The sequence below is a fragment of the Scomber japonicus genome, chromosome 17 (genome assembly GCF_027409825.1).
Source record: "Scomber japonicus isolate fScoJap1 chromosome 17, fScoJap1.pri, whole genome shotgun sequence".
Taxonomy (NCBI): Eukaryota; Metazoa; Chordata; class Actinopteri; order Scombriformes; family Scombridae; genus Scomber; species Scomber japonicus.
The window spans coordinates 12,616,954-12,640,581 of record NC_070594.1 but is presented as its reverse complement, the minus strand read 5'-3'; the positions used below and the strand labels follow the sequence as shown (position 1 = coordinate 12,640,581).

Here is a 23,628-nt window from a genome sequence, read left to right as displayed (position 1 = left end):
ACTGTATTTCATACTGCATGATGTGCCTTTAAAAAAAGTTTTTCCCTCCAGTGTTCATTTGTATTCCCACCATCTCCCAGCGACTGTCCAAGCCATCCATCAAGGCCAGCAGAGTAGACTAAGGCTGTCAACGAATACTCTAAATTTAATTATACAATCAATTTTTAAAAATGAAACAGTATATTGTGAAAATTATATTCAATTGTGGGGGGAAATAGCATTACTACTGCAGCTGTACGCCTCTCATGTTCTTCCGTACACCTGGGCTGCTGCACTGAATGCACTATATGATGAACAGGAGTCACAAAATCTAACTTTCATAGAATTGGAAATGAAATGTAGGTCAAGCTGAAACGAGCGAATAATTCAACAACCGTGTGTGTTAATGATGGCAGAGACTTGACAACCCAAGTCTGCCGCAGAGGGAGTGATTCACACGATCCAAAAAAAAAAATATGATAACTTTTGTAACCTGTATGAATATTACCTAACCTGTAAAGAAAATTAGGTTAGCAAGAGTTTTGTCTCTCATTGTGTTGGTTTGCCCTCTTATGGACATAATATGCAAAAATAGATATTCAAATGGTTGGAACCTATGTGTTTTTTCGAAATTATTTGAACATAATTATGACAGCCCTGGAGTGGACACAATACAACTGGACAGAGGGAAAAAGGTGATGGAAGAAATGTAACCCATGCCTCTCAATATATAGACAATGTATTTCATACAACTTGATTTTTGTCCTTCAATCTTCACTCGTATTGTCTGTATATTCATTGCAAACAAGCAAAAAATGAAAGGGCAGTATTTGTTATATTAATTTAAATACTTATACATACTTCATTTAAATCTGCTCATTTTTTAATCATTTGTATGTGTTAAGTGTACTAAGACTATGGACTTCAAATGAGCTTTACCATAACTTAATCTTGTGGTGACCATTAAAACCATAATTGTGTGGACTCACGTGGAGTAATGGAGGAAGGGTCTGTGCATTGCAGAAGAGGAGAGCTGACTCTTTGGGGATGCAGCAGGCTGGACTTCATATATGGAAGCAGAGCCGTCCTCATTGTCATTGTCGCTGTACAAGTCCTCTTCAAGCTGATGATTGTCACCGCCTGGCACAGAGAGGGACAGAGTTGTAACAGCCACGCCCATTTCTCCATGCATTACTGAGAACAATCCACTCAAAAGTTTACTTCTACAAACTTTAATCCTCAAAGCCAGCCTTTTACTGACAATAATATGGCCAGTTCACCAAAAAGTGAGAATTAAAAAAAAAGAGCTTAGAGCCGGCTTATTAGGCAAAACATTAAAAAACAAAACAACACCTTGGGAAATTCATGCCATTATTGGGTGCAAAAAGGTACAACTCTCCCACTGGTCAAGTGTAGCACAGTGGCTAATCTGCTGTAAACACTCTTCTGTTGACACGAGTGGGAGTTTAGTGATTGAGAGGATAGCAGGATGACTAATCTTTGTGTTATCACCTCTGCATATTTAGGGGGAATATTTCACTGCAAATTTAGTATGAGAGAGTGATACAAGCACTTTGGTAAAAAGGTGGGCAAAGAAATAATCAAATCAAATCAACAAAGTGCCAAAAAGTAGAGCACAGATGGCAGGGGAGAAGAGAGTAAGAGTCAGGGTGGAAGGAGCAGCAACCATCAAATGTAAAGTGAAAACAAACAGCACAATTGAAACCATGATTCCCTGAGTCCCAAATCCCTACCGTGTGTGTTGTCCATGTCAGTAGACTGAGCATGGGGGAAGACTCGGAGCAGAGCTTTAAGCACCAAGGAGAAAGAGCTGGCCAACAAGGGCCTGAGGGCGGGGGACAGGGCTCGGCCTGGGGGAGCCAGGGCCCTCTGGGAGGCTGGAACGATTGTCCTCATGGCCTTGCTGAAGTCGCCAGGCCCCAAGACAATGGATGTGACATCCAGCTTCAGTTTGACGCTGCTGCCGTAGATCTGGGGGTAGCGGCGGCGCAATGCCACCAAGGCTGCCTCTGTGCAAAGTGCTTTGATGTCAGCACCGCAATAGCCTGGAAGCAATGTGCATACAGAAAGTTAGACTGATGTAAACACAGACAACATGAAGAAGTTTGTTTTTTGCTTTTTTGATACTGCTTGGTGTACTATGTCTTTGCAGGTCCACATTAGACATTAGACAGTGGTAATTTGGCCTGACATTCATATTGCAACAAGGTCCCAAAGTACACACTTGGTACACACTTTGGGACCCGGTATCACTCTTACCGACACATTTTTCTGCAAGTTCCTCTACAAATGGCTCAGCCAATTTGGGATTCCAGTCCCGTGTGTGGATCTCCAAGATGTGCTTTCTGGCCTGAACATGGAGAGAAAGACACAAAGAAAATATGAGAAAACATGAGCGAGGTCAGGTCCTGTGTAGCCCAATAGAAGCAACATGGCAAAAAAAAACCACTATTTTTTAAGTAAGTTTTTAAGTAAGTCAGGGCTCACTCCTGCTGATCTTAGCCAGCAATGGCCTGCAGATAAGACTTTGATTACCAGTGATCCTACTGTGTGGACAAAGAATGCAAGGCAACCAATTAGATGGGCTCAATGGGAAGGAGTGACCATTTATCTGACTTACTGTCACATTTAAATGCACGCACATTATTTTGTGTACAATTTTTTTAAAAGCCATATCTCTTCAAGTGTAAGATAAAAGGAATCAAAGCTGCATGACAATAAATCTGCTAAAATGAATTGTCCAGAGACTTAATGAGGATCTGCTTTGCCATTTGCTTGAAGGATCAAAACATCCAACAGCAAGGAAAAACAGAGGAGACTCTTGATAGCCAGAGGGCTGCATGTCCTAATTTCATCACATGACTCTAATGAGTAAAACACTGATTACTTGTGCATTATACTGTGTGTCTAGTTGTGTGTACGTGTGGGTACAGCATTGTATGTACAGTATGTGCTGCCTGCACAGGATAGCATGCTGTCATTTGGTGGTTGTCAGGGAGATACAGATTACATCTATGGTGAACTGTCATTGAGTATGTATGACAACTGCATCACATGCAATCTTTTAGGTATACACAAATATTAATGAAAAAAAACTTCCTGAAAATCAAATTGAATGATGATTGTGTCCCTGCATTGATATTTCAATGTGTGTCTCACCTTCTTGTCAGGCAGGTTGAACAGAAACTCCCGGTCAAAGCGTCCAGGTCTCCTGAGTGCCGGGTCGATAGAGTCAAGTCTGTTTGTAGCACCAATGACCACTATCTCCCCACGACTGTCCAAGCCGTCCATCAAGGCCAGCAGAGTGGACACAATAGAACTGGGCCGAGGAAGAAAGGTGGTAGAAAAGAATGTAATACATGCCTCTCAGTATATAGTACAAAAATAACACAATATATTACATACTGAAACCAGAATTTCATTAACATAGTAAGTAATTTGACTCAAATTGCCTTCGGACAGGACAATAAAATCTGACTTGACTGAATATACAACAATAACATAACATGTAGGTGTAGCCAACAAGATTATGTTAGTGTTGACAGGATTAATGAGACAGTATTGACATAATATATAAGATCTCCTCCCACCTGTTCTATCAAACAGGTGTAATGACCAAACACTGAAGCAAATATATCAACAGTTCCAGTTCCCTGTTGACTACAACTACCCAGCAAGAAAAGAAGTGCAGAGCATCTATACACTTAAGAATAGGCATATTTCATGTTTTGAATAGCGTCAGACTTGTAATGATGCATATCAGTTACAAATATTCAATTTCCCTCAAGAATCAAAGATAAAGTGTGAGCTGTGTTTGCATTGTTGGAATCTTCCTCACCCACTGCTCTTAAAAATGGTCTAACATCAAAACAACAAACAAAAAACAACCTATCCACAGGAGAAGTATCAGGTTACACTTGTATTGTACTTTTTTTTTTTAAATAGTTGCCATTTTTTATGTTTAATCTTTATATAAAAGATGTGTGAAACCATAATTTCCACTATGGTAATAAAATATACACACACAAAAACACTGGGCCTTGCTGGAGGTGCCAGTATGTATAAAGTATAAATAAGAACACAGAATAGTTGTTGGTTCCTCAGTGTGAGTGCTTAACCACATTAGTCTTACCTGTGTATCTGGTCTTGCCTGCTGGAGCGAACTGGAGCCAAACCATCAATCTCATCAAAGAAGATAATGGATGGCCTCATCAGATAAGCCTAATCAAAAGCATACACAAGATCCAAGTAAAACCAATAAGTCCATTATGCTCACTTAAACACACACACTGACTAAACATACAGTTGGGTCGAGTAAGATTGTTTCAACAGATACAAAAGTGAAGTTATAATAGCAGTATAGCAACAAGATATAAAACAGTTTACGAATTTTCAATGTGAAGTTAACTCTGGATAAGTGACTGCACCTACAAGGATGTTGCCCACCAACTGCCTTCAAATCTCAGCAGGTGACTCACCTGATCAAAGAGCAGGCGTAGCTGGCGTTCTGATTCACCGACCCACTTGCTGAGGCAGTCGGCTCCTTTCCTCATGAAGAATGAAACCTTCTTGTCTCCCTGGCTACACTCATTGGCAAGTGCCCGTGCTACCAGAGTCTTTCCTGTCCCCGGGGGGCCGTAAAACAAACACCCTCTAAAAAAGGAAGGGAGAGGAAATGGAGATTGTGTTCATTTGATAATTGCAACTTAAGAAACTTATTTTTTTACTGAGCCAAGTCTGTCAAATGATTCTACATTTCACCCCACGATGCATTAATCTTAATTGTTCAATGTATTTCAACTTGTAATTGAGCTAACTTGTTTTGCATTCCCCTTCTACTAATCTGTTTACATCTACTAAATAAGTGAGAAACTTGCCATCTTACTGAGAAATACTACATATATTACTTCACATCTGTGCACCATGCCATCTTGAAAGACTTGAGTGTCAATTAAGTAGTCAAACCTTGATATAACCTGATTTTCAATGGAACATAATTCAGAGCAAAACATCATCATTGCAGCCAGAAGCAGTAATGACCCAAGTCCGAGCAGACTGTGAACATTCAATTTAACATGACCTTAATACACACTTGAAAACATATCACATGCATGATTTGCTTCATTGTTAGCAAGTAGGATTTGGCCACCTGGGATTCAAACCCTTTGTATTTGCAGAGAAGGTGATTTACTGACTGCGCTACACAGGACGCATTGTTTTCCACTTGAGGCAATGACATCACACACTAGATTCTTTTTGTCTGTTTAAACTGCTTGGATCCCTATCCAAGTGCCAACCTCGCAAAAAAGTATCACATATTGGTTCTTCTCACCTGGGAGGCTGAATCTTGAACTTCTCGAAGACCTCAGGGTAAAGCAACGGGAACACTACCATCTCCTTTAGCGACTGAAGGTGAGTACTTAGGCCACCCACACTGTCAAATTTCACCTGGGGATAACACACACATTTTAAATTCAACTATGAACACTGAAGAGCTTAAACCAGGAAGTCTCTACGTATGGCTACAACAATGTATTCATACATTAAGTATTATTAGCAAACTCCACTCAAAGAGTAAATTACTTGGCTCAAAAAAGCTAGAGCACTTCCAAGTTTTAAGGCCAAAGTTGTGCTACTCTACAGCTTATAGGCATTTATTACTGTTTACACTCACTGAGCTGTCAAGATTCATGGGATCTACATCTGCCAAGCTGGCACCCACTTTCACCCGATCCCGCAGCACACCACTTGCCAGATCTTCAGCTGTCAAGTTCATGGGCAAACATCTGTGACACAAATAGGATTGATATAAAGTAAGTGATTACATCTGACAAGAACAAATAGTTGGTCACAAAAACACAAGGATAATATGACTTTGGCTCCAGCCCTTGGACCTAGATCTCATCAACCTTTAAATTACCTTGAAACAAAAGTGTTTTGTTAACTGAAAAAGAAAGACAGCAGCATCCATCACCTGTTCCTTGCCCGGGTCATGCTCTTGCTTTTTCTTCGCTCAAACCGCTCCTCATCAGAAGACGAGGTTGTGTCACTGCTGTGAATGGCATGTTTCTTCACTCTGGAGAAGTGTGGTAATTTAGATTCAGTATCACACCATCACACTGTCAAGTTACTTAAAGGACCAGTGTGTAGGATTTAGTAGGATCTAGCGGTGAGGACCCAGAGTGCAACTACCTGAATACCCCTCACCTCCCATTTTCAAGTGTGCAGGAGGACCTACAGTGGTCACAAAACTCAAAAGACCCTTTCTAGAGCCAGTGTTTGGTTTGCCCATTCCGGGTTACTGTAGAAACATGGCTAGTCAACATGGCAGGCTATCTACGTAGATATTAAGGGCTCACTCTAAGTCAATGGAAAGTCAATGATTCTAATTTCCAGGTGATTAAACACTAATGAAAACACACTTAAGAATATTATATTCTGTATTAAGTCTGTTCCACTAGATGCCAATACATTTTATAGACTGGACCTTTAATGATCAGCAGAGACCAATAAGAGTGTAAAACAATATAGCTCAGACATTATTAGTCACTGAACAAATAAAAAGGGGTGCCTAAGAGCCACACATTGTATAGAATTGAGCATCAGATTTGATTTCTACCAACCTTATATGGCTTCTTCTTGCTGGGGATCTGTGGGTGTCAAAAAGTGATTGGTTGCTCGGTTTTCTGTTCACAGGTTCTGAGAAAAACACAAAACAGATGTTCGTCACACACCAAGATTCTGAAAATAGTCTCAAATGTGATTAAACAGGGAAACTTTTTTTTTTTTTAAAAAAGGAACAAAGCTTCTAACATAGCTAAACAAATACAAACTAGAAACTTTTGATAAGAAAAAAAAACACCATAATTACCAATAGGTGGTGCCTCATATCTCTGCACTGTTTTACGCTGCCTCAGGTTGTACGGTCTATCATTTTCCTCTCCCGCCTCCTCCGCTTCATCCCCTTCATCATCTTCATCATCGTCTTCTGCATCCTCCTCTTCTTCTTCCTCATGAGATTCTGCAAGACACGAGTGTGGTTTTACTACCAAGCATGAGATTTTAAAAGATTGAGTATCTAAGTATTAATGCACACTACGCAGGATTTTCCTCAAAGAAATAAAAATAAAGTATAGACTCGTACAAAAGTAATTCCTCTCAATCATCACTTATGATCCACTAGAAGTGTGTGGCAGTGTATGTGTCTTTAGAGACCCTGCCCTATGCCTGTAGCTTCTTATTTTCTAATTATTTTGGGACATTGTGGGCATCAACCTTTGGCAAGGGGTATGTAGCCCGCAGCCAATAACAATATATAATTTTTTAACGTGCTTCAGTGTTCCCCCTTAATGCTTTCAACAGCAGCACTGTAAAATGGGATGTTTTCTTCTCTGTCTCTCTCCTCTGCTCTATCTGTGTCTACTCACAGATACATACAGAGCAGAGACGCCACAACTGACAGGAAGAAGCATGCACTTTGGCCGCATTCACGCCAAATCTGGCAATTTCGGCAGCTTCCCGCAGGTTTGTGCATACTTATTTGTGCTGTAGAATATAACCGTCATGGAACAATCAGAAAATAACATTTTTCATTCACTCTCTAGCTTGATTGACTACTGCTGCTCGCTCTCGGTCTCTATCGATCATGCGTTGTTTAGCCGGGGAGGTGAGGCCCAACTTGTTGTGTTCACAAACAGCAACCCACAAATCTTACATTGTATGACTATAGTACGCCCAATCAAATCTAAATGTTTAATTTGATAAATTCAGTTACAAGATGAGACAGTTCACTAAAATTTTCATGATCTCTCCTTTCCACCGATTCATATAGAAAACTGGCCTTCTGTACCCTCTTCCTCTTCCTCCTCCTGCTCCGCTTTACTCATGACTTTGTGGTGTGCAGGCATACTGAAAGTGCTCCTGCGCATGGATTTCCTGCGCTTCACCCGGGAATACATGTCCATGTTTTCCTGAAACAGTAGAACCTTAATGTTATCACTTGTGTTCAAATTAGATTATCAGGCAATGGGACTTTTCAAGCTCTGGGTTATGTGTTACAGCAGTACAACACTCACCTCCTCAGTGTCTCCAGTCCACATGCGGAGTCGCTCCACCTCACGGTTCTGCCTGATGCTGCTGATGTTGTCCATCTCCTGAAGGACAGCTTCAGCAGTGCTGCACATAGAGCCACACAGAATGAGAAACATAAGGCACCTTTAAGAAACCCAACAAGGAACATTCTTGGCTGGGGGGGGTTATATGACCTACAGTGTCTACAGTGCAGTTTTGAACAGAGACTTTTTGCTGTGTGGTCTCTTTACTCCAGCACATGGGAATGAAAAGAAAGAATAACTATGAAGATAAAGTGCTGACTTTCATTTCTAATTTGAGGCTGTTCTCATCCATATTTTTTGAATAGAAGGGCAGGATTCATAACTTAACTGATACACGGTTCAGAAAATTTGTATAAGTGTATGATGTAAACAGACAACCTTAAAGCTGATGGTCAATCTTTTAACTTTAGTCATATTTTAGTTTAATCCAATGTTCTGGAAAATTAAGCCAAAAAAAAAAAAAAAAGAATAGTTGTCCACGTCAAGCATCCCATCACAACAACCAAAAACAATTAAATAAATGTACTCGATATGGCCCTTTCCAAGTCCACTTCCAGGTCACAGATTAAACTACATGCTCCTGTATCTCCTCAGTTTGAGAGAAAACATGAGAAGGTGTCAGTAGTGTGTCTACTAGCTTACCTGTTGACCAGCTGGTCAAACAGCAGGCTTTGATTGAGGTGTTCAAATTGGCTCTTCTTCACCCTGCAGCTCCTCTTCAGCTCCACATGGCCATTCATGTGAGAGTGATCTCCACCTCCACTCTCCTCATTCCGGTGACTCATATGGGCTGTGGCATGCACAAAATTAAATTAGAAATACATCTTTCTAATTGCTATACATGCCATATGCTATGTGTAAAACTACAAAGAATGGACTGATTGAAAAAGACATTTGCATTACCGTGCCCATTCTGCATTATACGAGATGACAACCTAGAAATAAAAAGAACAAAGTGAAAATCTGAACAGAAGCCTAATCACAAATCAGTCTATCCAGGAAATTGTGATTTTGTGAATGCAATAATTAACACAAATTGAAAAGAAATCTCTGCAATATTAGCGAGAGCAATTTTGCAGTTTTGTCAAATTACCACAACTTTTGTGCATGAAATGGCCAAATCAATAGAATGCTTATGATTTGGACCAGTTGTGACAATTGGTGTTGTGGCAATTTAAGTTAAGTCATCAGGGAGGATTCAGGCACACAAATGACAAATCTTTTTGTCATTGTCAATTTGGTGTCCATTTAGTTAGTTAGAACAATTCCAGCTGATGCATTGTTCTGACAGATAGCAGTTTTAAATAATTACATTATTTTCTTTTGTGTGCAATGTTTCCAATTCCTGCAATTTTACCACAAAAGGTGTACCTAAAACATTGCAATTTCTATCAACTTTTGGGAATAGCCACTTCAGAGTCAAGCATTTTTAGCCACAATAATCACAAAAAAACCTCTGAAATCCAGGAGGGACTGATACATTATACTATTTGAGAGCTCACATATGTCTGTACCACAATGCACAACGTGAGAAGAATGTGGTCAGACATTACTAAATGAGATCTTCTTTATTGCAGGATTTCTTTACACATCTGATCAGTGACAAGAAATGGACATCTAGGCTAACTCTAGGTTACCTACACTTGCTTTGTGCAGACAAACCAAATCACTAAATTACTTTAACAAAATTTAACACAACAAATTTCTGTCGAAGAAAATATAGCAATGTACTTGTTGCATTGTTCTGTTGCACAATATAATCACCATTAAGAAATACTTTAGATAAGTGAAACAAAAGCCTGAACCTGACCTAGTGCGGTAAGTGGGTATGTCCCAGCTGACCCTCTGGCCCTTAGTCTGAGGGGACGGAGAAGTGTCACTGGAGCTGGGCTCAGAGGCGGTCTGCCGCCGCGTCCGCTTGGAAGGGGGGGCCAACCACGGGCTGCTGGTACTACTCACATCACTACTGGCCTCCTTCTGATGAACAGAAAGACACCAAACCAACATTTAGGAAAGGAGCAAAGGAGCAAACACAACAGTAACAAAAATCTGAAAATGAAGCAAGGGGAAAAAAAGAGGATGTCACATTCTGTTACAACATTTCACAATATTGGCATTAAAATGACCCAATCATGGTATAAATCCAGAAACATGCATGACCACACTGCCAATGTAAAAATCAAATCCATAAGAACATAAGAAAGCAAGAACTCCAAACAGCAAGACCCAGTTAGAGCATGATGATAAGGCAAGACGTCTTGTACGTAACTCCTCAATGTATTCTCTGAATAACAACAGAGCCTCAACCAGACATATGCCCTTGATGCTCACGCCCTTCACAGCTTAACTTCCCTGCTGATATGAGAGCATATCTCACTGTTGTCATAGGCAACTGTCTGCAATGCCTGCAAAGGGGTCTGTCTGAGTGGCTGGGTAGATACATGCAGACAGACTGAGAAGTGCAAGATGGTACCAATAGGGAGCAAAGAGCAAAGGCACTGAGGAGGGGTTCATATTGGTGCTTTTCGTTATCACTCCTCTTTTCAAATTCAAACACTGTCACAGAAAGATGGTCACTTGCTGGACCACGTTTACTAGAACACTTACACACCTCAAACTGCCTCAGGTAAGTGACAGTGGTGAGTGCACAAACAATCTGACTTCTAGACATGAAAAATGTGAGCGTGTAAGGTTATTATTACTCGTATGCCTTTTAATCAAGAATCACATTTAATGTGCCTTCAGTTAGCCTGGCCTGCAACCAGTTGGCTTGGCCGTGAGCCAGGAATGAGTTTCCTGAACTACATTTTTTTTACCCTCGCCAAACAGCCAATTAAACAAAAAAAATGCGCTAATGACTACAAATAAATCCTCAGATTGGTGAATTATGAGGTTTGTCTGTGTTGAGTACTTTGATTATTGTAAAGAAGGCGGAAACAGGCAGCCTAGCCTTGCATAATCTCAATGTTTACATTTTGAGACAAAGACTGTCAGACAGCTTGCAGGTCAGGCGGACTGAGAGTAAAGCTGCTGGGTTTAGCGTCCATTAGAAATAAGTAGCCCTATATCGTATATACCATTATATGAGTGCGTTTAAAAACACTTATTGTACAAACTGGATGTGTAGTGGTCTTTGGGGGTACTAACAACACAAAGTTCACCAAGTTCAGACTTGCTAAATACGTGACCAGCCAAGTGTTGTGAACCTGGACTCCCTTCCCCCACTGTCAGCTAGCTGCAACCTATACAAACGCTAGCTTTAACTAACGCTACTTTCCTTCACATTTAAGAAAAATAACTGCACTAATACATCCAGGACGACAACATGAAGTGCAGCCAATAGCCCCTTACCATGTCATAACCCCCAGTCGTCCTTATTTGAAAGGCTTATTCGTAGAGACAATGGTGAAACAAGTCCGCTGGGGTAAAATTGCCAAACACAAAGGGAACTCAACTTGGGGCTAGCCGGGGAGCTAACATCGCTAGCTTGTGATTTGACAGCTGTGCAATACGTCCAGGGTAAAAAGTGACACGCGTATGCATCGCTTTCACTCGTTTCCTTTATTGTGTATCTGCGTGACTGAGCGGGTGTCAACCTCAACACCGCTCGGGGATTTTTTCTGTGAGTAATACATTGTGTGGAGCAACCTTGAGGCCACGGCTAAGGCTACCTAGCAGCTAACAGCACAGCTCACAGCCGGCAAAGAAAAGAAACCGGCTTACATGTTCCTCAGAGTTTCGCTCGGTTCTCGACGACGACCTAGTCCTGGAGGAGATGAAGGGACCGCTCCCTGGCCGTGAGCTTTTCCTCGTATTCACCATGTTTGTGTGTTTTTTTTCTTTTGTCTGCCCTTATAGAGTCTCCCTAGCCGGCTCCAAACACTGCCTCAGTGAGCGCAGCATCGAGGCGCCATTTCTCTCTCTCTCTCTCTCTCTCTCTCTCTCTCTCCCTCTCCCTCTCTTTCTTTCTCTCTCTCTCTCTATCTCTCTCTATCTATCTCTATCTCTCTATCTCTCTCTCTCTTTCTCTCTCTCTCTCTCTCTCTCTTCATGCATTCTTCAGTGGAGCTAATAACATTGCTACCATCATGGATACTACATAAATACCAAAGAGACCATAATAGTATAGTCAATACTATAACAGTTAATGTTATGGGTTATAATAAATTCAATGGTGGAGTAGCCTATTTCAATATGAAGTACAATAAAGTCACTGCACCATGTATTGCTACATTAAAATAAGTACAAACAGGCAGTGGTTCTTATAGTGGGGTCTGGGGACACCCAGGGGTCCTTGAGGGGCCCCTGGGTGTTTAATGCCAGTATTGTGTAATTACAAAATAAATGTAATACCATATTTCTTGTTTGTAGTGGAGAGGAATATAAACTGTGTAGGATTCTTTTTGAAGCTGGCAGAAAACAGATGCAGATAGTTGATGGAAAGACCAAATCTTCAATCCACTCCTTTATTATCAAAAAAGATACGCAAGTATTATATCAACTATGTAAACATAAAACCTGGACTTCATCACTGGAAATGTGTTGACATTTTGTAAATATTCATAGTTGCATTAAAATGTTATTTTGTAGGATGTCAAATTAGTTTACTATACACATATCCAAATTTGAGATCATTTAATCTGTCTACTACAGGTGGGAGCGATAACAGTGGAAAGTCTGAATTCTTTAATCAGTCTCAGTTTGTTATGAAGCAAAAGTGACATTCAACAAAACTCTAGTCTGCCAGGAAGTACCTGTGATCCTCTCCAGATCCTCTGTGGGATCACGTAGTTTGGGGGGCACTGCTGAAACCCAAAACTGTGTGTGTGTTCCCAGTTCTATTTCTGACATGACTGAAAATGCCACTGTGCTCGCCATCTGTTTCATCATTTTGTCTTGTGTGTATGTTTTGAAAATATCTTTAAAACCCAAATAAAAAAACAAGAACATTGTTTTATTTCCATTTATTCGTATGACACATGGTACATGCATAAAGCTGTTGAAGACATAAACTGTGATCTGATTGTAAAGAAATAGATAAATGAACACAAGGCTGGAACCTGAATCACTCTGATAAAATACCACAGTGAATATTATAGCACATAGACATGATCATTATGTCACTGTACCACAGATACACAATGACTGCATGAATGACTGTGTCCTGATAATGTTATTGCTGCAACTTTACACTATTACAAATAGTGAATTATTGTGATTAGGTGGGGTGGGATATGGGGATGACAATGTAGAATTTCATCAACTGGTGTTTTGTTCTCCATTCACATTGAATTTCTGTCATTGATTTAATTTATTGTCTACCTGCCCAGGGACTACGAGCAGAAAATAGCATTTCTTCTAAAACCTTGTGCAATGCATCTCTCCTTGTTTTATACAGGGTTCATGTTTTATTGTGTAATGTTTAAATAAAATAAAAAAATACAAAATGATTACACCATGTCTTTCAAGCAGATTTACAGAAGTAGAATAAGTAAGGAATTTACAACTGATGAGATGACAAACACAAAGACATAAATGTAGATCATATCATTAATATTGCAGGTGTTTACCTCATGATATGAGTATTTGAATGCAGTGCATTACTATAGAAAAAGAGGTAGAATCTACCACCATTATATAATATAATATAGGACTTCAACTTTATTTATATAGAACTTTACACACATACAGTTACTCCAAAGTGCTCTACAGAACACACAGAGGAAAAACAAACACAATAGAGGAGAAGATAAATCAGAATGATAATAAAATATCATAATATATTCAGCAATTAACTGTTATAGAGCAGTATTGTTCTGTATGGGTGCCCTTGTGTATCAGGTGTGTTTACTATGCCATTTAATACTGTATAATCTGTTTCATCTGAGGGGTGGGGGGGGGGGATGTGTAGTATAGTTTCGTTACGGCACTTGTGGCCTATTTACGGCACGAAAGTACGTCACGCATTGCTCAGCAGAAGAGCTGCTAACCCGAAATTTATGGCTGCAGATGTGTAGCCGCGGATTAACAGAGAAAACGCGGACTGGTAAATCATTATTTGACCTCAGCCTTATTACACGCATGCAAACTGAGCGTCTGTTGTGTGTAAATGTATGTGTATGTGTATATATAATCCATGTTACATTATACCACGAGATTTTTGGGTCTGCGTGCGTAGTGGCTGTGACGCCCACTTATATAATGAACGATAACGCGACAGGCTGCTTGTTGATTGTTTACCAATAACGTCTTAGATCTTTTTACAGCATTTTAGGATATTTTTATGACAGTTTAAGTCACAATTTGTTTACATGTGAATGCCATCTGAGTAAATGTACTTGTAAATGTACAGCCTAATAAAGGTTATAGCCTACTATTTTTAAGCCATTATAATGACATGTAAGTTTTTTTTCTCCCCCACTACTACTATGATCCTTTCTTCCCCCACTTAGATGGAAAATACATAACGTCATGAAAGATATTGACACAGTAGGGGGTGAAAAAGATGAAAATTGGTGAGTGTCATCAAATTGGTTGCATTGTTCCTTTAAATTCCTTATTTTTAAAGTTCAGAGCAAATTTGAGAGTTATCATTAATCTTGTGTCTAACTTTCTTACTGACATACAGTAGCAATGCAACTCACTGGATTTTAGGTTTGAAGTTAGTGTTTTTAAAGTATGAAGCCCCTCAAATGGCAAATCAATGCAGTTGAATATTAATGTGTCTCTGGGGGCACATTTTAGCGATCTATAGCATAATTTTTGGGGTTGGGAGCTAAACATTTTCTGTATAATAAACTCTGTGTGACTGGAAGGCAAAGTGAAGCTAATAAGGCGCATAATGACTGAATTACACCCATGTCTTTCTTTTTGAAGGGTTGTCAATGAAGAAAATGAAGCTGAGGCTCCAATGAGGCGTAGTTTTTCGGTAGAAGACCTCCTTGATGAGGTGGAGAAGATCTGTTATGATGCCTCAGGGACTTCAAAGGTCAGAAACAAATTGTCATCACTAAATCTTACTTTGAATCTCGAAAAGTGCAACGTGCAGCCATCACAGGAAAGCATCGGTCTAACCCAAGCTTTTCAGAAATTAGAATTAGTAAGACTGTTGACTGTTATCTGTGTTGTGTGATTAACTTTGAATGAATACAGTCTTAAACCAATAGTCACAATGAATAAATAAAGTAAAATACATATGTACAGCTTGGTGATGTGGAGTTCAGCTCATTGTGTCTCAGACTCATTAGAGCTCACTGTTGTGACGTTGGCTGCAGGTGGAGATGGTGGTGAGGCTGTGGAAGGATGGCTTCACAGTAAACGATGAGGAGTTTCGCAGCTACTCAATACCAGCAAACCAAGACTTCCTGGATGCCATTAAAAGAGGGTGAGTTTCATTTGGACAAGCCAGAAGTTCCAAAGTGTATTAATGGTGTAATAAGTGAGGTTTTTACAGTTTCAAAGCACAAAGGACCATGATATATAAAATATATTGGTGACTTGAGATTTAGTTCTATAAGTGATGAGACTTCTGGTTTTTATTAATTCAGCATGTGGCCTGTGCTTTATGCCTGAAGCAATTAAGCAGGTTCCCTCCCAAATGCCTGATAGTGGAGGACAGTGCTTCATACAAAGAAAAAGTAATACTGTTTTTTTTTTATCTAGATGTTCCATGACTTTCAAATTACATAAATACCAAATGTAAAAGTGTATCAGTGTTTCAGTTCTCTCAGCACGTGCTCTATCTGTCACTCAGTCCCTCTTTGTATTTCTCTTTTCCTAATTTAGATTAATGTTGTAGCCAGTTGTTGCCAAATGAGGTCAAATTATGTGCATTGACCCATTCAGATTGACCCAAGACACAGGTCACTATTGGTCTAAAAGGGTATTTGTTACATTGCACAATGCAGTATTAACAATTTACAGTTTTACAGTACATAAAAAACTCCAAAAAATGTATACAAACGACATGTATTGAGAGAGACAAATCTTATATAATTCATATGTAACATGATTTCTGTCCTTAGTTCGATTCATTGGTTTGATCTCACAGTCCAACCCATCAGTCTCCAAAGGGAAATTAGTAGTAAAGATGTCCCTACTACTGACTGCAACCAGGCGACATAAGATAGATAAAGCATAACGCTCATTAGTGCTCATTTGTCATATTGATTGATCTGACTAGACTCAAAGCCTGGTCTTTAATCTGTCCCAGGGAGCTTCCAGCAGAGTGGGAGAGCAGAGCAGAGGAGGAGGAGCTGGAGATCAGTGTGGAGGATCTGACTGAAGAAAATTATGTTCCCAGGAAAAAGGCCTTTCACCCGTTCAGTGGCCGAGGATACCGCCTTGGCAGGTGAGAGATTCTCATGTCTGTATTAACAGAGGAAATGTAAAATTTCAGAGCGTTATATATGTATAAAATACAATGGATTATTTTGCACGTAACATCTAATCATTTTTATTCATAATCATTGTTGAGTTGGCATTTTTTCACAAATAGTGGCTCAACTTCTGAATCTATCATAGGAAGATACTATTCTACTTTTTACCACTAGGTGTCCTTCTAAATTCAGGTATAAAAATGGACAAGCAAATCTGACAGAGCAGACAGTCATCCTGATGAAATGAGGGCCTCAATATTTTCAATGCATCATTGTATGAATACTAATTTCTCTTGGGAGTCTAAGAAGGATTTTCTGAAAGATTTTATCTTTCCATATCTATCAATTATCCAAATAAGAAAACACATAATGCCTATGCTGTACTGGTGCTTAATGTGTTATATGTATGTCCATTTCCAGTGTTGCACCCCGAGTAGTGGCCAGGTCACCATCTGTGCACGAGGATGGAGAATCTCCTCCTATTCCCATGGTAACACTAGACCACACCCTTCCTGTTACCTCCCTGCAGATCTGGTTGGCTGATGGCAGGAGATTGGTGCAGAGGTTTAACCTATCACATCGGTGCGTATCACATTCTCAAGGCTGAAACACTACATAACTCTATCTGTGAGCTTGACATCACCAAATAATATCTCCATATTAAAAACAGAGTAACTACTCTGTGTAGGGATCATCTTGACTCTTCCTACCCCTGCTGTGCAGTCTGTAAATCTCATAATCTCAAGTATCGCAGAAAAGGAGAAGCTCAAGAGATGACAAAAAGATTTTTGTTTGTTCTTGCTTGGGAGGTAGCTAGGGGGTTTGTTTGAGGATTACGTAATGCTTTGTTCTAGTCTGGTGGAGTTGCAGGCATGGTGCATGTTATATCCCCTGCCACAGTGCATGGGGCTGCCGAAAACATAATCTGAGATGTAGCAACGGAGTGGATCTATAAAATCCCCAGAGAGGGATTGCATAACTCTGATGCAGCATTTATATAACAGGGCTAGCAGCTAAAGGATGGAGAGGACTGAACCCCTCCAACCTCCAGCTAGACTCAGTGTGTACAGGGGAGCAGCCATAGGATCACTTGTATGTGCTGGGTTGTAATAAATAATAGATGATGTTACTAGTATAGTACTTCAGAGGGAAATCATGTGTCATAAGAGAGAGTAGACTATTTGGCCAGGAAAGCTTAGCGCTTGAGAATAAACAATGAATGATGTTCACTAGGGAATGTGTCTTACTCTGTCTTTCTTTATGTGCTTTATAAATCTTCCGTCCTGATCCTTTGTCTTTAAGGTCTGTCTAAATCAATAATAAATATGTGTTCTGAGTTTGTCCCACCAGTAACTAACCACCCAGCCAAATATGAATGATTAAAAAGATCACTAAGTATATAAAATTAGGTTTCAAAATCATGGAAAAATAAGCAGCACCCTGCTTTGAAAAGCTGGCATGTCTGCTGAAGGCGCTGAAAACACGTTCCCAACTGAACAGCGTCTGAGTTAACAATACTCATACCAAACTAAAAATACACAATTTAAAATGGGCTTTGTTTGTTGGTTTAAGGCAAGCCACACCAAAGATATTTTCAAAAATGTTATTATTGTTAGGAGCTACTGTTCAATTAGGCACATATATATTTTAAATGTGGACTTGTTTCAGTAAAAATCTAACTTACATGACTAGTTAACAAGCATATCATCACTGCTTTTTGGTAAAGTGCTGCTCGGCAAATGCTCTTCCTCTGGCTGGGGACCTTCCAGCCACACAGTGGGTGCTGAATCTTTAGCATCGAGCAGCTGCTGGTGCTGCTTCCATTGATTCTACCCATTCTCATCAGCCAGAGCTGAAGATGAAGTTGCTGGCGATTCCTCTCATCAATAGATACTTCAGCTGGATTTAAAATAACTCTTTCAGCATTAACGTTCACTGAGAAAGGCCCTGTTCACCAGTAATAGCGGATTATCCAAAGGGAATCCCAGTTGTATTTGATGAACGTTTGAACCTACGCAGTGTAAAAGTATTAACTATAAATATATGAGCTCTAGAGTTTATATAATGTTGGTCATAAATGTACCATTTCAGGCCCACCAAAACAAATCCTGAACACAGAGATGGTGTAAAACTGTTTAACGCTCTAGCTACAGAATTCAGTACTACATAGTTCACAGTCTTTTCATGTGTTTTTTCTAACATTTATGATGTCGTGTTCTTTTGTCTTTGCTAGGATCAATGATGTTCAAGATTTCGTGGCACGCTGCCAGAGGAGCTGTCCACCTTTCATTCTGACAACATCACTCCCCTTCCGGGAGCTCAGTGACAAAGAGTTAAGTCTTGAGGAGGCGGATTTGGCTAACGCTGTTATTGTCCAGAGACCCCTGAACACACAGGCTCCATTTGGACACTCCTGACCAGTCGGGCCCCATAATATACACAACAGACCACCCCTCTGTTTTTTTTTTTTGTTGATTTGTTTTCTGATGGATAGCTGATAGTAGACAAGCAGACAGGAAACAAGGGAAGAGAGGGGGGCATGACATGCTATAAGAGGGACGTTGTGTTGCATGCACAGTAACCAGGGCGCTCAATCACCCACCCCTCTTTACACCTCACCCACCACCCCCTCTGATTGCAGTGTTGAGCCCTCCTATACCATAACCTATCACTTTTCTTGATTTAGCAGTTAGTGCTACACTTGACGATTGTTATTTCCCTCTACAGTCTCTGTGTGGGATTATTTACAATCTAATAGAGATGTTGTCAGTTAGTTACAAGCATCTCCACCATCCCAGGTGATGCCAAGGTGCTGCTGTCAACTCTTTCTTTGTCTTCTTCCTCCCAAGGACGGTGTTTACCTGCCAAAAGATCTCCCTAAATCCCTAAACTGCAAGAAAATGTTGCCCATGCAGATGGTCGTACATGTGTCCATCTGTTGGTCTACCACATATAACCCTCCCCCTCCTCATATGCACACACACACATATACACACTACCACCACCAGCACCACCAACCAACTCTCTAAAGTCTTCCCAAACTGTGATCACTAATTTTTCTGCACTATTTACTGCTAAAATAAGGGGCTGCTGTTTGAATTTTTATCTTTAGGTTTAAAATTGTATTTAATGAACATATGATCTTTTAAGTACATATTCTGATGATAAAAATAAGGAAATATTACAGCTTGTTATTTATGGTGGCCTGCTTGTTTAGGTCTATCAGTTGTTTTGTCATTTATTGTTGTTTTTTTTTCCCTTTGTTTTGGGGGGGTATTTAAGCTAGAATGTGGAATGTATTATGTTATTTGACTGCATCCTTTCAAGACATATCACAACTCAAGGTACAATAAAAATCCTCAAAGCTCTGTGTGTTTCTATTATTTCATTTTGTAAGAGAAATCAAATCTAAATTAAGTCTGATATATTTTAATGCACCATAGAATTCCTACTAAAAGATTTCAAGTCCATATTAACACTGCTCAGGTGTTGTCTGAAGACTGCTGACAGAGTCATTTCATAATTGAGGTGTCCATCAGCTTCAGGAGATTATGATTAACATGTTGATTACGGCATGACACCAAGGAGCACCTCATTTCATGTTGTAATGCAACATCTGTGCTGTCATTACAGATTTAATGGGGACTTAGATAAAGGAGTCGGAAAGGGACCACTGATGTCAAAGAAGTCCAAATTAGGTGAATGATGACTTCACAGTGGTGTTTCTCAAGGCACTTAGTATGAAAAGCATCTGATGGTATGGTGTAAAACTCAACCATCACTCTGTGTAGATAGAAGTCACTGTATTGTACGAATCAGTGGGTCTGCAAGAAAACTAACCAAGTAGGCAAAAAAGGACAAAAAACAATCAGATGGGGTGAAGTAAATTTGAATCCTTGTTGGATATTTTTTTCCTCGTCTTGAATGAGACATATTGTGTTTCTTGTCATGTGTAAGAGCACACGTGTGCTTGCTTCTCCATCTCCAGGCTTTCTGCACGGCCTTGGGAAGAAGGCGAACACCATTATCCATCTTCAATATTTAAAGCAATGGGAGGGTGGTGTACAGAACAGCAGAGTGTGTGTGTTTGCTCGTGGTTCGGGAGGAAGAAGAGATGACAGCCTCAGGATGGTCAAGGTCAGAGGAAGACACTCAGCTGCAGAAATGTCTTGAATATCATAATGCCTTCTAAAAGATTAGCTTTCATGAGGCCGTGCTGAACATTTAAGGACTTTTACCTGAATGTGGAGGCTGGGGTTTTCACTGCATTGGCAGCCAGAGGGGCTCTGGCTAAAGAGTAAAAGGGAGCACATTTCCTTTGTGCTACATATTTAATAAGGCTAAGCATGCAGGGAATTACTTTCCCTTTAACTCCCACATTTCCTTTCAGAATGACCCTTTTACTCATGCAGGAGCCAACCTTTCATTTTGCACATTCTTCTTCACGCATTATCGGAAACATACCCATTCTAATGCAGGTCATATGCCTGCCTTTTCTGTGGTGGTGCCTCTTTCATTGTCAATAATGTGGTTTTGGTAGAGGGGTTTGCATGCTTGGAATTTATGCAGAGGTCTGGGTTCAGCAGTTGAGGTCTCCATGACATGTTTGATGTCATGCTCTGAGGAGAGGCTTACTGTGGAGAGTAAGCATCTTGCACTGAAAGAACTGCTTATGAAAAGGAAAGCATGTGTGGAAAAGAAAAGAAAGAAAATTGTCTTATGAAAATAACATTACAAATGTGTCCAACCAGACAAAAATGTGCAGAAAAGGCTATGTTTCTTTTCAGAGATAAGCAAAAAAAGGAACAGTTTATTATACAGAATAATCTGGCACTGGAACTGCTACCCTGTATTGCAACATACTGCAAAACATTATGAGAATGGCAACACTCCAGCCTATCAATCAGATGTATAATGACTTTTGTGGTACTCTAGGTAGCTTTCAAAGTCATTAAGAAATCACCCAGATGTCAGGTGTGGCTGTATGGGTTTTGACAGAAGTGGATATTCAGGAGACAGAAGCAGTCTAAAGGCTTACTCACATCAGAAAGCGAAATTAATCTGTGCATGCACACAAAATATGTGGTTCTAGAGGTTAGGTGACATTTCATTTCATTCAATTAAGAGTTCAGCTGAAGTTGAAAATCTTTCCAACCTTACTTAACTGTTGGTTTACAATGTTGTTGCGGTACATTATGTTCACACAGTTTATCCAAAGGATGTAAACCTTTACTTTTTTACAGAGCATTTTATACTCCAACAGAGGAGGTTAAATGAAAGTGGTACAGTGCAACACTGCTAATGATTTATGGCAGCTTTCTCCAACTGGGACTCTTCCGTTTTGAATCCCTCAAAGGTCAGCAACAGCTTGCTTTTAGTCAACAGTTCAAACATGCGGGTCAAAGTTGAACTCAATTTGAAAAGTTTTAGTGGATTTACTTCACCACCATGAGTGTAATCCACTAATCTCGGCAATTCCATTAGAATTAATTTATCTTGCTTCAAAATGTTGTCATTTTAAAAGCCGGTTTGACCAGGCCTTAATGAAAGATACTGTTAAATCTTGGGAGATATAGGACATAGTGTTGGAGATTGATCTGGGACTAAAAGTCTGGAAATCTCGATCTCCAATAATTGGATTTTGATCATTCTGCTTTTATAATTGTGTGTCTGGTATGAATGACCTTCAACTTTCTGAAAACGCTGTGTTAAATCACTGGAGTAACCCTTTAAGAAGGCCTACCACACATACACACACATACACATTAATAGAGATTATATAGACTCAGTATATAGATTTACATGAATGTCCTTGAGACTTAACACTAACAATAATCATAACCACCATTTACATAACCCTAACCCTAACCTTCACCTAACCCTAACCACACACACACACACACACATACACACGAGTGTACACAAAATATTTGGCACACAAGTTTATGCTTATTTATCTAAAATGCCATTTGGTTACCAGTAGCTATCACTACAAAGCAAGCTACTGAATTCCACAGTCACCATAATAATGATGATAATGTTATCTGACTTTGAGGAAGGTGATGATGCAGGCTGGGAAATATGTAGCTGGATATTTAAACGCTTCCGTCTTTGACTTCTTGTCACGCACACGCATCTTTTCACTCTTCTAAAGAACTACACGGGTAATTACCACACAGGTAAAAAAATAAAAATAAAAAAACTTCTTCGTGACAACTTACAATCACACGAACTGAGGAAATGTTATCAGTGCCAAGATCATACACACAAAACATTTATAGCCTGCTTTCTGTAAACAAGTTTGTGACCAAGCGTGTCATCGACAAAAGAAGGTGCCAAGAACAGATGTCTTTCATGAATCCTATCTTAGATGAATGGTGATTATCAGATAAGGTCAAATAAGGTGACTATTTTTTTGCTTAGGCTACTCTACAAATAACTGTGTCTTTATTGCGATATACGTTCATCCAAAACATTACATTGCTGGTGGTATTAAACCATCGCCTGCTATAATCTCCTCACAGATGCGCACATGCAATCCGATTGTATCACGGATCGTCACGGCCGCTGTGGGGCGCAGCTCCGTTACCACACACTGAAAGCAAGTGAGTGGTAAAGGAGCGCAGACCGTCTCCGTCTCCGCAGTCTCCTTCTCATCCTGAACGTCTAACTGGCTGACTGACTGCCAGATCACTGCACTGACCAAACTAACTAAGTGTCCCAACTCACTGCATCGCTGACAGCATTGGCTGCTTTTCCATCAACACGGGGTAAGATGATACATTTCTTTTTTAAATTTAAGGTTCTTATCAGGTGTATATGGAGTGGATGATGGATTAATAGTAAGATGAGAGCAGACAACATAGCTATTCCTGCACAGGACATCGTCTTATTTTGCATCCCTCTCTCTCTCTGCGCCTTCAGACTTAATCAGCTGCATTTAAAATACAGCAGAGCACAACTGCATGATGTTAACCTGCATGACATCTTACTTTTCTTATATAACTGAAAGGGTTGCCTAAGGTTAAGTTTGTGTGTGATTTATTTTTGCATTCTCCTGCATCTGTCATCATCTGTGCTCTTCTGCATTGCCCCATTTATGTGTGTGTGTGTGTGTGTGTGTGTGTGTGTGTGTG

General features: G+C 39.9%; 2 protein-coding genes across 2 annotated transcripts in view; one reads left to right on the top strand and one right to left on the bottom strand.

Annotated features, from left to right (window-relative positions):
- atad2b (ATPase family AAA domain containing 2B) overlaps positions 1-11,991 on the bottom strand; it is a 77,948-nt gene extending 65,957 nt beyond the window's left edge. The window contains exons 1-17 of the mRNA XM_053336948.1: positions 11,838-11,991; positions 9,925-10,091; positions 9,018-9,049; positions 8,757-8,904; positions 8,076-8,175; positions 7,841-7,970; positions 6,872-7,021; positions 6,624-6,699; positions 5,975-6,076; positions 5,675-5,786; positions 5,333-5,448; positions 4,479-4,653; positions 4,133-4,221; positions 3,160-3,319; positions 2,260-2,350; positions 1,734-2,045; positions 969-1,119 (exon numbers count right to left, since the gene is read on the bottom strand). Coding sequence (XP_053192923.1) covers positions 969-1,119; positions 1,734-2,045; positions 2,260-2,350; positions 3,160-3,319; positions 4,133-4,221; positions 4,479-4,653; positions 5,333-5,448; positions 5,675-5,786; positions 5,975-6,076; positions 6,624-6,699; positions 6,872-7,021; positions 7,841-7,970; positions 8,076-8,175; positions 8,757-8,904; positions 9,018-9,049; positions 9,925-10,091; positions 11,838-11,936 — 2,210 coding nt within the window. The 5' untranslated portion in view covers positions 11,937-11,991. The remainder of the gene's footprint in view (positions 1-968; positions 1,120-1,733; positions 2,046-2,259; positions 2,351-3,159; positions 3,320-4,132; positions 4,222-4,478; positions 4,654-5,332; positions 5,449-5,674; positions 5,787-5,974; positions 6,077-6,623; positions 6,700-6,871; positions 7,022-7,840; positions 7,971-8,075; positions 8,176-8,756; positions 8,905-9,017; positions 9,050-9,924; positions 10,092-11,837) is intronic.
- Positions 11,992-14,089: 2,098 nt separating this feature from the next.
- On the top strand, positions 14,090-19,853 carry ubxn2a (UBX domain protein 2A). The gene is made up of 7 exons (XM_053336856.1): positions 14,090-14,160; positions 14,567-14,629; positions 14,991-15,102; positions 15,389-15,498; positions 16,327-16,464; positions 16,913-17,074; positions 18,726-19,853. Exons 2-7 carry the CDS (start codon positions 14,586-14,588, stop codon positions 18,907-18,909), a joined length of 750 nt encoding a protein of 249 aa, XP_053192831.1. The 5' UTR covers positions 14,090-14,160; positions 14,567-14,585; the 3' UTR covers positions 18,910-19,853.
- Positions 19,854-23,628: the final 3,775 nt, after the last annotated feature.